We start from the raw sequence: 13,119 nt of genomic DNA on the forward strand, positions 1-13,119 counted from the left end.
ATCAAAATTCCAATTTGAAAAATGCACTCCTCCCAAATGTGGCCTTTTAGTCCCCAAACAACCGACAAACCCATGCATGGGTGTTTTTACTGTACTCAGGAGATATTGCTGAACACATATTGAGGTATTGTTTGGCAGCGACATATAGCAGGAGCTGCATCCTTAAAGTAAAACGTGTGTGGGGAAAAAAACCACAAAAAATAAAGTGTTTAATAATACCTCTGCAACAACATAATGTTACTTTATATTAAAGAAGCTTTTTTTATTTTATACTCTTAACTTTAAAAAACAAAAACAAAAAGATGAATAAATATGGCTGTTCAGTACAAAATATACTGACAAACGCTCTATTAAGAATTTATTTCCACCAGTCACAAGTCTGAGCTGACCCCAAATAAATCACAAAGGCAGAGAAGAGCTGAGCCAAGATTGGTTTACCTGAGGTCACCAGGGACAAGAGAAGATTTAATTGTTTATACAATGACTGTCCATCATATAGTCCCTTTGTGCCACTCGAGTGTCTTTGTATTTCTTACTGAATTTGTGCAGTTTCATTTATTTTATTTATTGAACCAACAAGTAGAATTTGTATAGTCCCTGTTTTTGATATGATTTCGCTGCTTTTTCTTTCCTTCTTTCAAGATGATCTGATAAGTACCCCTTCTTTTTAAACCTCTCCAGTAGTTTAATAGATGTTTCTATTTTCTTTTTTCCCTACAATTACGGTATGTTTTCATTCTAATTACTTAACACAATTTAATATATATATATGGTATATATATACATAGTTTCAAAACAATTTGTTCTTATATGAAAGATGCATTTTAAATTTGTACTTCATAAATGTCTGTCTGTTGTGATTGCCCACTATGTTATTAGTACCTCTTAAGATAGAAAGGAACAAGGAGGGATATCTTGGAAGTTTCAAATACTAAAGGTATTGTTCTCCTCCCGGCAGAAATACATCTATGCTCATTAGTGCAGCAGTTGCTGTGTCAGTGTCTATAAGACATGTTGATTTGGCCTACAGCTGACGTGTTGGGATCAAATTAATGTTTCAGTGGTCTGATCACAACCTATTGGCACAGCAGCTCTGAGAATTAAGCAATCCTGGCCATTACGTACAGCAGGGGTACTGTGAGAGGCAAGTGGGAGTAGTTGAATGCTAGCCCATATAGTGCCACCCATGCATATTACTCAGTCCTACTTATTCTGCTGGTTAAATGTCTTTAATATGAACTATCACAACCAAAGCTTTTAGCGTATGTAGAGTCACTTCAAACCATGTGCTTTTTGTGCCTCGGACAGTGTAATTGTTTTGAGGATACTTGGTTTCAAACTATGGCACCATTTAAACATATGGAAGCTGATGCGTGTGAGAAGGTGGCAGAAGTAGCAAAGCAATTCATTTCCTGTCTTAATGTTAGGTCTCCATTTACAACCCCACCATTACAGAGCCTGTCAGAAGAAATCAGCTTCAACCCAAGAAGGACATAATGACAGGAGAGAAATAATTACTTGGATGTGTATATAAATATATATAAAAGTAGATGTATTGAGAGGCATCATTCCCATGAACTAAGTAAATAGAATGCAGCGATACTATGAGCGACTCCTAAAACAGACCCCATCCATCGCTGGGTAGACACAGAAGCTGTTACTGTGGCAGACGGCATGCGGCCAGCAGAAGGCTTTGCATTAGATAGATGAACTCTTTCGAAACAAGAAAATTGTCCCACTTATAGAAGATAATGAACAGAAAAGTGATACAGCGGAAGCAATTAATCCTAATCACTTAGAAGACAATGCAATTCAATTATCGCTTCTTTTAGGAGTTAAAATCCTCCAATTAATGTTAATAGGATTTTTTTCTCTCGTGATCACAGATAGCACAGCACACTTCCAGCCTTTTTCATGAAGATAAGGATAAATACAGACAGCCCTGTGTTTCCTCTGTAATTCTGCCTCCTCCATTGTTTCAAATGAAGTGCCTGTCTTTGGTTTTGGACTAAATTCAGGTTTTTCATGTATATATAACTATATATATATATAAATTGTATTTATATGCATGCTTAGAGTAAACAAAACATATCTCGAGAAAAAAGCACCTGTCTGGAGTTGCATGAACCAGACCTGCATAAAACAATTTTGCTCTGATTTTTAAGCACATTTAAAAAAACAATAAGAGCAACACTAACCCACCACGTGCCCAGCAGTCATACGCTGTGCACTTACCAGCAGCTCCAACATTACCAAAAAGGTGTAGCTGTCATTAATAAAATTATATGGAGCTACACTAGGTGAGGTATCCTGGGGGTTCAGAAGCACCTGATGCTTCAAACAACCTCAACCTTAATACTAGAGGACCAAGTATTCCTCTCCATCAAATTTACCACAAATAATCTTACCCAAAAAGGTCCCCGACCTACACTGAAGAGAGCTAATAAGAGCAAGAAAGCCGTGGCCCACTCATGTACAGCTAGCCACAGATTTAATATACATATAGTGAGCAAGTGGCAAATGCTCTCTACCATACACTTATATACAACCAATATAAAATACATGTCAATATAAGCATGCCAAAAATAATCATGCTCTAAGTCTTTTGAAGTGCATTTTATTGTCCTGACTCTACTTTTTAATGTGTATGGGTTTTTTAATTACCATAACCATACATCTGTGGCTCAAAGGTATTCTCTCTGGTGAGATTTAACCAGTTTTGGAGGTGCAACCAAGGCATGCTCCATGGTTTTGGCACCAATGTACCCTTCTTCTACAGCCTTAATTCATTTAGTTGCCCTGGACTCTGTCATCTGCAAGGTTTAGAGAACACGAGCCGTTCTGTCTGATGTGTTTTACATGGGGCTCCACTATCACAATTTCTGTCCAGCTAATTTATGTAAATAGTTTTATGCGTATAATAGTGGTTGTGTGGCGTTTACAAGGGAAACATATTATCACTGAGGGGCGACCGCCATAATAACAACTTTCATTTGTGTGTTTGCTGAGAACATCATGTTTATTTCTACATATTTTGGGACTTTGCCTGGGTTTTTTACTTCCACTCCAGATATTCAGCTGGACGGTACCGATGAAACAATCCGCCGATATCTATCAATAACCAGGTGAATTTGTAGTAACCGAAATGCAATGCTGAATTAGGTTTATCTTAAAATATGTGCACGATATAAGATTATAGATACATTTGACATTATAATACGTATTATAATGAATGCCAAAAGTCCTAAAAGATAATAAGCCTATTTTATTCAGACATAACACAGCAACAGCAGTCGGAATAGAACGACGGGATTGTAAAGTACAATGTCACACAGTTTGGGGCTGTCACATAGAGTTGCATAGAACAAGGAATCTGTTTTATCACTGATGCCGCATGCGCACGTGAATTTCTATATGGACTGCAGGGAAAGATGTTGATGTACTTTCAATGCAACCCTTGCTAGGTTCGCTATAACCAAATTGAATTTAAATCTAAGTTTTTATTTGTGATATGTTTGAAATCCATAAATTGTACAATTGCTTTTAGTAAAACCTAAGATTTCTTTTCTTCTTTTAAAAATAATAATTTGGATGCTTAGATGCGCATGGAAAGTGTGTCATGATGTTAAAAAATGTTTCTTAGTGATATTTTCAGCTTCTTAACTTTTGTTCTTCATAGGCTACACATCAATGGCTGATTTGACCCAAATTCAGTGGGGTTAAAACTATCTGCGGTTGCATTTCGTGTCCTTCCTGGTTAGTAGAACAAATTAGCTGTGTGTGAGAGTATATGATATGAGCTGGCATGGCTCACAAGCAAGTGGTATACAGCGAGAAACAAAGCAGAAGAACACAGAACAAGCGATCTGAGTCAATGGCGTCCCATTAGCAGCGTTGTAATGCGGGGTGTAATTAGTCAGCTTTATCTGGTTGATTGTGTTAGAGCCTGGCACCTGCAGCTGTGGGTATCTGGCACAGCCCGCCGAGCGATAGCACTTTGGGGTGTAATTACAGAACATTAGCTTTATTCAGCTCTGGATTGTCCTCAGTATAATATCAGCTTCCATTATCAGAAAGGACTACCGCATAGTTCAAGGGCTTACAGCAGCTGCTTGGAGTAGTGAACAAGGATCTGATCCTCTTTAATTTGGTTGGGTTTGGGAGCCGGCCTTGATGAAGATTTTTCTTTTTGTTAGCCTAATCATTCAACAGTGTTTTAATTTTTCTTGGTAGCTTTAATCTGTGCACCAAACGTATGATTATACAAGCATAATGCAGTTCCATATACCTTGAAAATAAAATGAATCTATGAATCAAGCTCACCCTTGTATTGTCTGATGGGGTTAGAGGAGACAGGGTATCCTGCTAACCTCAGTAACTACAAGGATACCAATCACACCTCACATACAAGTCCGTAAAGGCTTTGAAAAACTACAAAGGTTATCTGTTCTCCTGTGTATAAAAAGTAGCCTCGCATAGTTCTAGACTGCCCTAGGCAAACAGTTCCTTGGACCCCCACTCCACCCTCCCGGGCATTTAATCACTGCCTCCGCTCCCACACCAAAAAATATATTTTCTGCACTGACTGCAAATTAGGTGTTGAGTGTGAGTCAGTGCAGTCTTCCCTCCTTCTGACTGTGACTTTGAGAGGTCCTCTCCCCCATAATCGTTCGCAGAGTCCCTTTTGTCCCCTCATTCACTAAGCCATACCTCTTTTCCTTCCTCTCTGTAGTTATAGATCAAATAAATAACACATGTAAACAGCACTTACATGTATAGATTAACTGAATAAGACATATAAACCCTGTATTTGCAGGTATACATAAATAATATATGGAAACATAGCATAGCAGATACAGATCAACAGAATAACACACAAAGATCACAGGTTGCATACACCAAAGGCCAGCCCTGGCGTCCACATTCCCCACATAGAACCTGACCAGCACCCAGATTACAGTCCAGAGAACTTTGTCCCCAAACAGCCCAGCATGAGCCATGTTTGTCCCCAAACAGCCTGCCCAGTGCCATCTTTGTCCCATGACAGTCTGCCCGTATGCCATCTTGGTCCCCAAGGCTTAAACGCCCTGCTTGTGACATCTTTGCCTTTCCCTAAATCACATCTATGATACACATATCCATTAATGCATTCTCACAAATCATTCAAGCAATTCATCCACACAATAATTCATGTCACACTGGTGTTCCGTCACAGAAGCCCCAGAGGAAGTGCCTGGTAGGAGCGGAGGTTGTCTGCTCACATTGCACAAACATCCAGCGGCTGCCAGAGAGCAGGATCCAGGTCCCCTGCAAGTCTGCGGGGTATCTGGATCTTAGTCTTGTAGTCAGACCTCTATTTGAAGTCTGATTATAAGACGACCTTGAATATAAGATGAGGGGCATTTTCAGAGCATCACGCAAAAAAAGGTAAATAGCTTTGTTGGAGATCGTCCCTGGCTCAGTAAATGGATGGGACCTGCTGGAAACTCTTCTCTCTCCCTCGGGCACTCAGGCCTTGACAGATGCCTGAGATGGAGTATCAGACTCGCCACCCAGTGCTAGGGAAGATGGCATCACATCCACATCTGGGCTCAAGTAGGATAGAGGCCTCCTGGGTTTGGTGCTTGCCCTGTTTCTAGGTCCTGTAAGCGCTATCGACGCCATGAAAAACCCCTGGATCGAGCAGCCACTCTAAAGATGGAAAGCAGCATCTCTACATCATCTTCCATTATTCTTAGCTGAACACCAATCTCCTAATCTTCTTTTTCAGGTAATAAACACCCCAGTGTATAGTGCAAAGCCGTTATTTATACATGCTTGCCCTTTTTTCCTGACAAATAGGCTCTCTCACCCTAGTGCTATCATAGCCATTGACCCTGTTTGACCCCAACCTCCAGTAACAAAAAGGCAAAGGCAAATCTTTGTCACGCACTTTCTGTGTGACAAGGATCCAAACAAGTATGGACACTGCTGGTACATGTACTGTTGGCTACCAGCAGGGACAGAATTTGGGTTGTGTGACCCGTGCCCACGCACAGGGTGTTTCACTCTAGTGGGCCCTTCCTCTGCGGCTCTGCCAGAGTTTGGGGAGATTAAAATACCCCCCGTCTTCTCACTACAGGGGGAGGCAGCAGCCTCTCGCCCTCACTGCACGGATGTTGCACGAAGTCAGTCCTGTGGATGCAATGTGGGTACTTGGACAAGTCCTTATGTGTGTGTGATTTCGGTGAGGGGGTAAGTCATTATGTGTGCACCGTGAGTGCTGGGGCAAGTTCTGTGGATGCAATCTGGGTGTTGGGCTGGTACTGTGGATGCAATCTAGGTGCCAGGGCAAGACCTGTGGATGTAATTTGGATGCAGAGGGAAATATATGTGTGCAGTTTGGCTGTTGGGCCGGTCCTATAGATAGATTCTGGGTGCTAGGGCCAGTCCTGTGGATGTAATCTGGATACTGAAGCATGTCCTGTGTGTGCAATCTCAGTGTCAGGGCTGGTCTTTGGGACGTGATCTATACCTGCATGCTTTCCATGCATTATTTGTGCGATTTGTACCTTCAATGTTGAGTTGACTGGGTAGCCTTAACCTCTGAAGGTATTGCACTAACTATAAAATGTAAACCTCAAATTTAAAGGAAAAGGGTAAATCCTCATAGCTTCAAATATCACATTAAAATGTCACTTAAAAGGAAATTTAAAAAATAATGAACGGCTAGGCATTGGGATTTCTAAACATTTATCTTTTCAACAAAATTAATGGATTCTTACATTTGTGATTTACATTTACAATTTTTGTTTTTTTAAATAAAGCTGTAGTATTTAGTATTATGACAGTGGAAGGGTTAAATGTGCTTTGTGCTCAATGGAACCTTTCCCCCCAGCTATCATTGTGACATCATATGTTACACTGGATATCCACATACACAGAGAGTGCAAACAGTTTTGAAGGACAATCCTAAAATTTTATCCTAAAATAGCAAAGTGATCTGCAGATTTTTTTTAATCCAGGCCTTTCAACCCTATTAATCCCAATTAGTAGTTTTTGTTTTTTTCTTGTTTTTTTTCTTTACATTTTAGTTCTAGTCAGAGTTAACCTCTTAGTGCCAGGGGGAAGGGCAGAGACTTCCTTCAATAAATGAAGAGTTTTTTTCTCTCCTGTGTGCTGAAGAATGACACTTTGTGAGTCCAGAGGCAGCTCCATCTTTAAACCATCCATACAATATTTCCTATTAAATAAAAAAGCTTTGTTTGTTCTCATAATTGTTGCTGTCTGAGTAATTCCTTCGAATTACTATCACCTTTAGTTAAAATTGTATTATTCCCAAAAGTCTGCAATGACGTGCTAATGAACCTTATTTTTAGACTAGCAATTTGATTTTATGTCATTTAAATTTGGTGTTACTGTGAAATAGACATCAAATGTTTTATTTATTTATTGTAAAAATGCATTTAAATAATTTAACACATCTATAAAAACTAAAGCATATACAGTCATTAGCTGAATGTGTTCAATGACAATAGCAAAAGGAACATCTTTGTCACCCACTTTCTGTGTGACACAGATCCAGATGGGTATTGGCAATGCCGGCACCTGTACTATTGTTCTTGTCTCGTCTACCGTTTGCCAGAGAACTCGCTGCAGAAGCTCTTCTCCCAGTAAAACAGTACAAGGGGAAAAACCCCAAGTAATGTCCACCAGAGTTTTGATGATCCCAACAGTGAGGTGGCTCCAAAATAAGTAGATAAATATGTTTAACAGGTAGTTCTTGAGTATGCAAGGTGAGAAAACCGTGTCTGGGGCACAATTAGCTAAATTAGTGAAACCACAAAAAAAAACAGATGTAGTCAAGCTCAGAATCACAAACAGAGCGGGAAGTCAGGCAGGCCAAAGGTCATACACTAGATGGATAGTCAGATGAACAGGGGTTCAATTCCAGAGCGGGTAATCAGACGGACCGGGTCATACACAGGACGGAAACAAAGTCAAATTGTGTTCTGCAACACTGCAATCAACTTGATATCAAAGCAAGGACCACACCAAGGTAAAGAGACTGGAACTTCCTGATTTTTAAATCCTGCGCCAGCTGAAGCCACGCTCCTCCAGCAGGGGAAGCGCTCGCGAAAGAGGATCGCTTGCCTGCCACTTTCCCCTTACCCCGACGCAAGGTATGTCTAGCAGGAACCCTAGAGCGGGTGACAGCTCTGTACCTGTTCCAGCCCCCAAAACAGAGCCAAGACACATTACATGAAGTGGGTGGCTGAGTTTCTTTGCCTTTTTATATAAAGAGCTTTTTTTTATAAAACAGCTAACTCAACATCCAAATATAAGCAAGTGTCTCTCATAAACCCAAAATCTTTATGCATGTCATTTTCATGACATGATAGAACCACAGAATTTGACCGCAGATGAGAACCATTCGGCCCATCTAGTCTGTCTATTTTTCTGATCTAAGGGATTCAAAATGCTTTCAGTCCTTGGTCTGGTTCCATAATGAGGATAACTTAATGTCTACCCCATCCCTGTTTAACTCCACAGACTGTAATATCCCCACCAACTCTGCTGGGACACTTCCATTTATCTATTACCCTCTCAGTAAAGTAGAACATCCCTACATTACCCCTAAGGCTCTGACCCTCTAGGTTTAGACTATGACCTGTTGTTCTAACATTGTTCCTCCTTTTAAATAAGCTTGCCTCTTCTACTTTGTTAATTCCCTTTTAAGTATTTAAATTCTTCTATTGCATCTCCCATCTCTCTTCTTTACTCCAAGCTATATATATATATATATATTAAGATACCTTAATCTTTCCTGAATTTCTGCCTTGCAAAGCACTAAATCTGCTGCACAAGAGGGACCCTATGCACCAAGCAAGACCCCATTTTGGCCACCAGCTCACCCGTTCATCTATTATTTAAAATGATTTTTTTAAAATGACTATTCTCATAATCATTGTTTATGAATATTTCCTTGAAAATTATAAAATAAGGTAATTACCTTCAGTTAAAATATATTATTTCCACAAGGCTGCACTGATGTGTGAATGAATATACTGGGAGGAGGTCTACGCCAGGTACCACTCATCAGGGGGGCGCTACACAGAGGTCCCAAATCTCCTCTCCTAATTCTGCTCTACCTTGTCCGCTGACCATTACACGTCTTCTTTCTGGCAGCTCTACCTCTTCTCTTCTTCTTCCTCTATCTTTTACTTCTGTCTTCTTCCTTCATCCGTTTCTCCTTGGTATCAGCTCTGCTCCTGTCCGTACAAAGTTGTACCGTATTTTCTCGATTATAAGACGATTCCCCCAAAATATAAATATAAATTTAGGGGGGAAAATGACTGAATATAAGACTACCCTATAAGAAAAAGGTTTTACTAGTAAATATTAATTCACATGTAAACTATTATGTGTACACACCATACTCGGCCACCAGGATCACACTCAATCACACACACCACTGTCCTTCACACACATGGTATATGGCCCAACAAACCATGTCCAGCCACCCATACCGGTATATTTCATTAAAAAAAAAAAGTTTCAAAGTATTATACAACTACATGCATATATCAAAGGGTACCAGTAGGTGGAAACCCTTCATGAGGACCAAAATCAGATAAAACAAAGATGGACAAACAGGTTGCAACAACCTTCCAGCAAAGGTAGTGGAGTGAAATGCAATATGAGTCATTTGATTTAAAATATCTTGGAAAAGTGTAAGCTTCTAAGCTAATATTTTAAAGGGAATAATCTATCAAATATTTCATTTTTAGATGTAAAAGCTTGGCAGTTGTAAAATGGTTTTAGCCATAGATGTCAGAGTTCAGAACAGTGCGACTTCTTGAAATCTGTTTCTTAAAACAATAAATCTGGGTGACAGTTAGTGAGACTGCAATGCTGGCACCTTCTTACTTTTTCTTAAAAAATAATTCCAGTCAATTATTAATTCATTAATAATAATAATAATAATAATCTTATTGTTTTGCTATTATCTGCACTTACTAAATGAAATAATATACATGTGTAGTGCAGTACAAGTGTAAAATATTCTGTATTGCATTGCTGGCAATCAAATTGTAATTTGTCAGAGCTAAAGTGGATTTAGTCTTCTCAGCGCCTATACTGTGTGTTAATTTTACCTTTTAATGGTGCAAGTTTTGATCTACTGCAATCCATGGCCCTGTGGATTCCATTGAGCCATTCGGTATTGATTTGCATTTTGCTTTTTGGGTAGTTTCTTTCACAATGTGAGACCCTTTATTTTATTCAAGGCTGATTTTCTAAAACAAAAGGTACCAGGTTACATGAATTTGGGCTATCAGTCAGCATTGCTTAGGTCCCATGTTTGCTCACTAATGTCCCACTAATGTAGATTACCAAGGAATACACTGATGTCCTTTAACTGCAACTGGTTACAGGCTGCTCATACAATTCCCGTTTTCTGTCAATGGAAAAAGGTTTTCAACCTGGCACGAACTTGCGGAAAATCAGCTGTACCCTTATTAGTCCAATTCCTTCTCTCCTCATCAGCCATTCTTTTCCTCTCCAAGTCATTACTCATTCCAAAACCCACTTCCATATCCTTCATATTCCCTTATCCCTTTTCTTTACCCTTAATGCATACTTACTCTTTCCAGAAATCATTGCTCATCTAATCCCTTTTCATGTAAAAAACATTCCCAATTTTTCAGCTCAATTTTGCTATATCTAACCGTGCATCCCCTACCTCTATGCTTTTAATATCCTATAAATATTACATCCCCGTAACGTATTTCAACAACCTTCAATATATCCTTATCCTTTCCATGTCTCTCCAATATGTCTTCTTTATCTCCGCAGAAGCTAAAACTCGTTTTCAAAATATCACTTGCCTATTACATATCAGAACTCTCCCCCAATAATACAGACATGTTCAAGGTGGACTTTCATGTCCAGTTATTAAGACAAAAAAATATTAAGGATTGGCCATGGTTTATCTTATGTGTTTACCACTAGAGAGCACTTATTTCTCAGTATTCCTCAGTAAATGGACAGCAAATGGGGGTCAGCTAATGGACAGTTTAATACACAGGTATGGAGGGCACAGTAATTCCATGCATAAGGCCCAGAAGATTGTTAACTGCATTGTAATACAGACGTCCCCTTGACATGTATACACATTCTTTTTGTATTCAAAATTAAATGGTTTCTACCGGGGAGATGTAACTAAAACTACAGACCCTTAAGGTACATGAAAAAGTGATTTATTTACCAGTTACCATGATAAAAACAAGTGAATAATAAAGTCAGTCCTTCCACTGAAAAAGTCCAAGATGTTTTATTTTGAAAATTACATGTAATTACAAAAGTCTTCATTTTGTTACTATTCATCACTCAGCAAAACAAAATGTTGAGGTGCCTAATACAGTAAATCATCCCCTTTAGAATGATCACTATCATGAAATAGTTAATACATTCTTAAAATATAGATTAAGGAAAAAATAATCAAATAAACCAGAGGCTCTTTCCATTTATTTAGCTTTATTTCATATAAACCGAAAAGTGGATAGAGGTTTTCTACTCTTGGACTGTACACATAATACTTTTGTTGAACTTTAACTGCTAGTTTATTCTTTCTTTTCTTTCAATTAGAAGTCCGACTATATTTTACGTTGGGAGGCCAGTTATTTGTGCCACAAGTCTCTGTAGCCGCTGTAGGGTTATGATGCTCAGATACAAAAGATAGGCACACTATATGAGTCAGATAGCTCTTATCTGACATTATCTTTTATTTCTGAAAGACTAACATCTGATTTTTGTTTTTATTCTAATATAGTTTACAACATAGAATGTTTGAGGGTTTACTAATGCCTCCTTTTTTTGTATGTGAATTTCACATGGAAAAGTTAAGATGAATGTATTAAAACTTTTTTTGTTTTTAGTTCTTTCTGTTGAAATATATGCACTTAAATCTGGACTTCAAAATGCCTAGTCAGCCCAATGCCATATGCTTAGCTGACTGCACATTATTACTTTACTGTTGCATATGAAAAAAGAAGTTGACATTACTATTCATGAAAACAAATTAATAATCAAACTAAAAAATGTATCTCTAATCTAATAAACATAGATGGAAGTAAACAGAAGACAAGGTGAAAGCATTTAGTTTGTCTCTCCCGATCTCAAAGCTGCTCCATGATAGCTGCGTTTCCCTACTTGGATTTAGCGGCACCAAACTGTCTGAAATGGAAAAGGCTCTTGACATCCAGGTCTCCGGAGTATTTTATGGCTTCAGCAAACAACTTAACCACCTAGAAGATATACATAGAACGTAAACTTGTAAACAAGTGTACACTGTTTTTCTTAAATTGTGTGTATGTATTGCTTTAAAGGTTAAATGTGCTTTAGCTGGTGTACACTAGACAACCACTCAGGTTTTCTTCCGTAACTCCCCTACTATGTGTTACGGTATATTATTGATTGCCTGTTTTCAATTTACTGAAAACACCCAAGGACAAACAATAGCAACTCCCTGAGAGCATCTTATACACTCTAATTGACAAAATCAAGGGTATAGGTAAGATCAATGTGGAAGCATGTTGTATGATGAGGATATATATGTTATTGGTGTATGGTAAATATGGAGTTCGAAGCATGCCCTCCATGTATATGCATGGTGGCAAAATAGTCTAATTACAGCGTCAGTTCCAAAGGCAACTTTGGGGTGCGCCACATGAGGTTTGTCCATATATATATATATATATATATATAGTGGGACACACATTTTCCTGATTACTGTTTATTAAATAATAAAGGAAGCAAGAGGTGTGCATGTTACATGTAACATGTGATTTATATATCAGATATCCTACCTGGAAGTTGGTGAGAAGGGCAATGCCACAGTCCACTGCAGTCCTTCTTATCAGAAAGTTATCATGCACATACTTGGTGTTGTTATTTGGAAGATTAATCACCATGTCAATGTTGCCTTCTTTGATCAACCTGTGCCAATAAAGAAACGTATAAGTGACCGGAATGATTATTGATAATAGCGCATGCCCTGTAGGGTCAGGTCTTATCATTTCTCTTCAGTCTTTCAAAGCTAATAAGCTCAACAGCTGATGGCCTCCTGACATCACAGCA

General features: G+C 38.7%; 1 protein-coding gene across 1 annotated transcript in view; it reads right to left on the reverse strand.

Annotated features, from left to right (window-relative positions):
• Positions 1-12,188: 12,188 nt before the first annotated feature.
• The window catches only part of LOC149282407 (carbamoyl-phosphate synthase [ammonia], mitochondrial), a 36,725-nt gene continuing 35,794 nt past the window's right edge, over positions 12,189-13,119 (reverse strand). The window contains exons 37-38 of the mRNA XM_089498278.1: positions 12,849-12,978; positions 12,189-12,287 (exon numbers count right to left, since the gene is read on the reverse strand). Of these exons, the coding sequence (XP_089354404.1) occupies positions 12,189-12,287; positions 12,849-12,978 (229 nt within the window). The remainder of the gene's footprint in view (positions 12,288-12,848; positions 12,979-13,119) is intronic.

The sequence above is a fragment of the Sceloporus occidentalis genome, unplaced genomic scaffold (assembly GCF_023333645.1).
Source record: "Sceloporus occidentalis isolate IW3139 unplaced genomic scaffold, rSceOcc1.0.p SCAF_117, whole genome shotgun sequence".
NCBI classification, from domain to species: domain Eukaryota; kingdom Metazoa; phylum Chordata; class Lepidosauria; order Squamata; family Phrynosomatidae; genus Sceloporus; species Sceloporus occidentalis.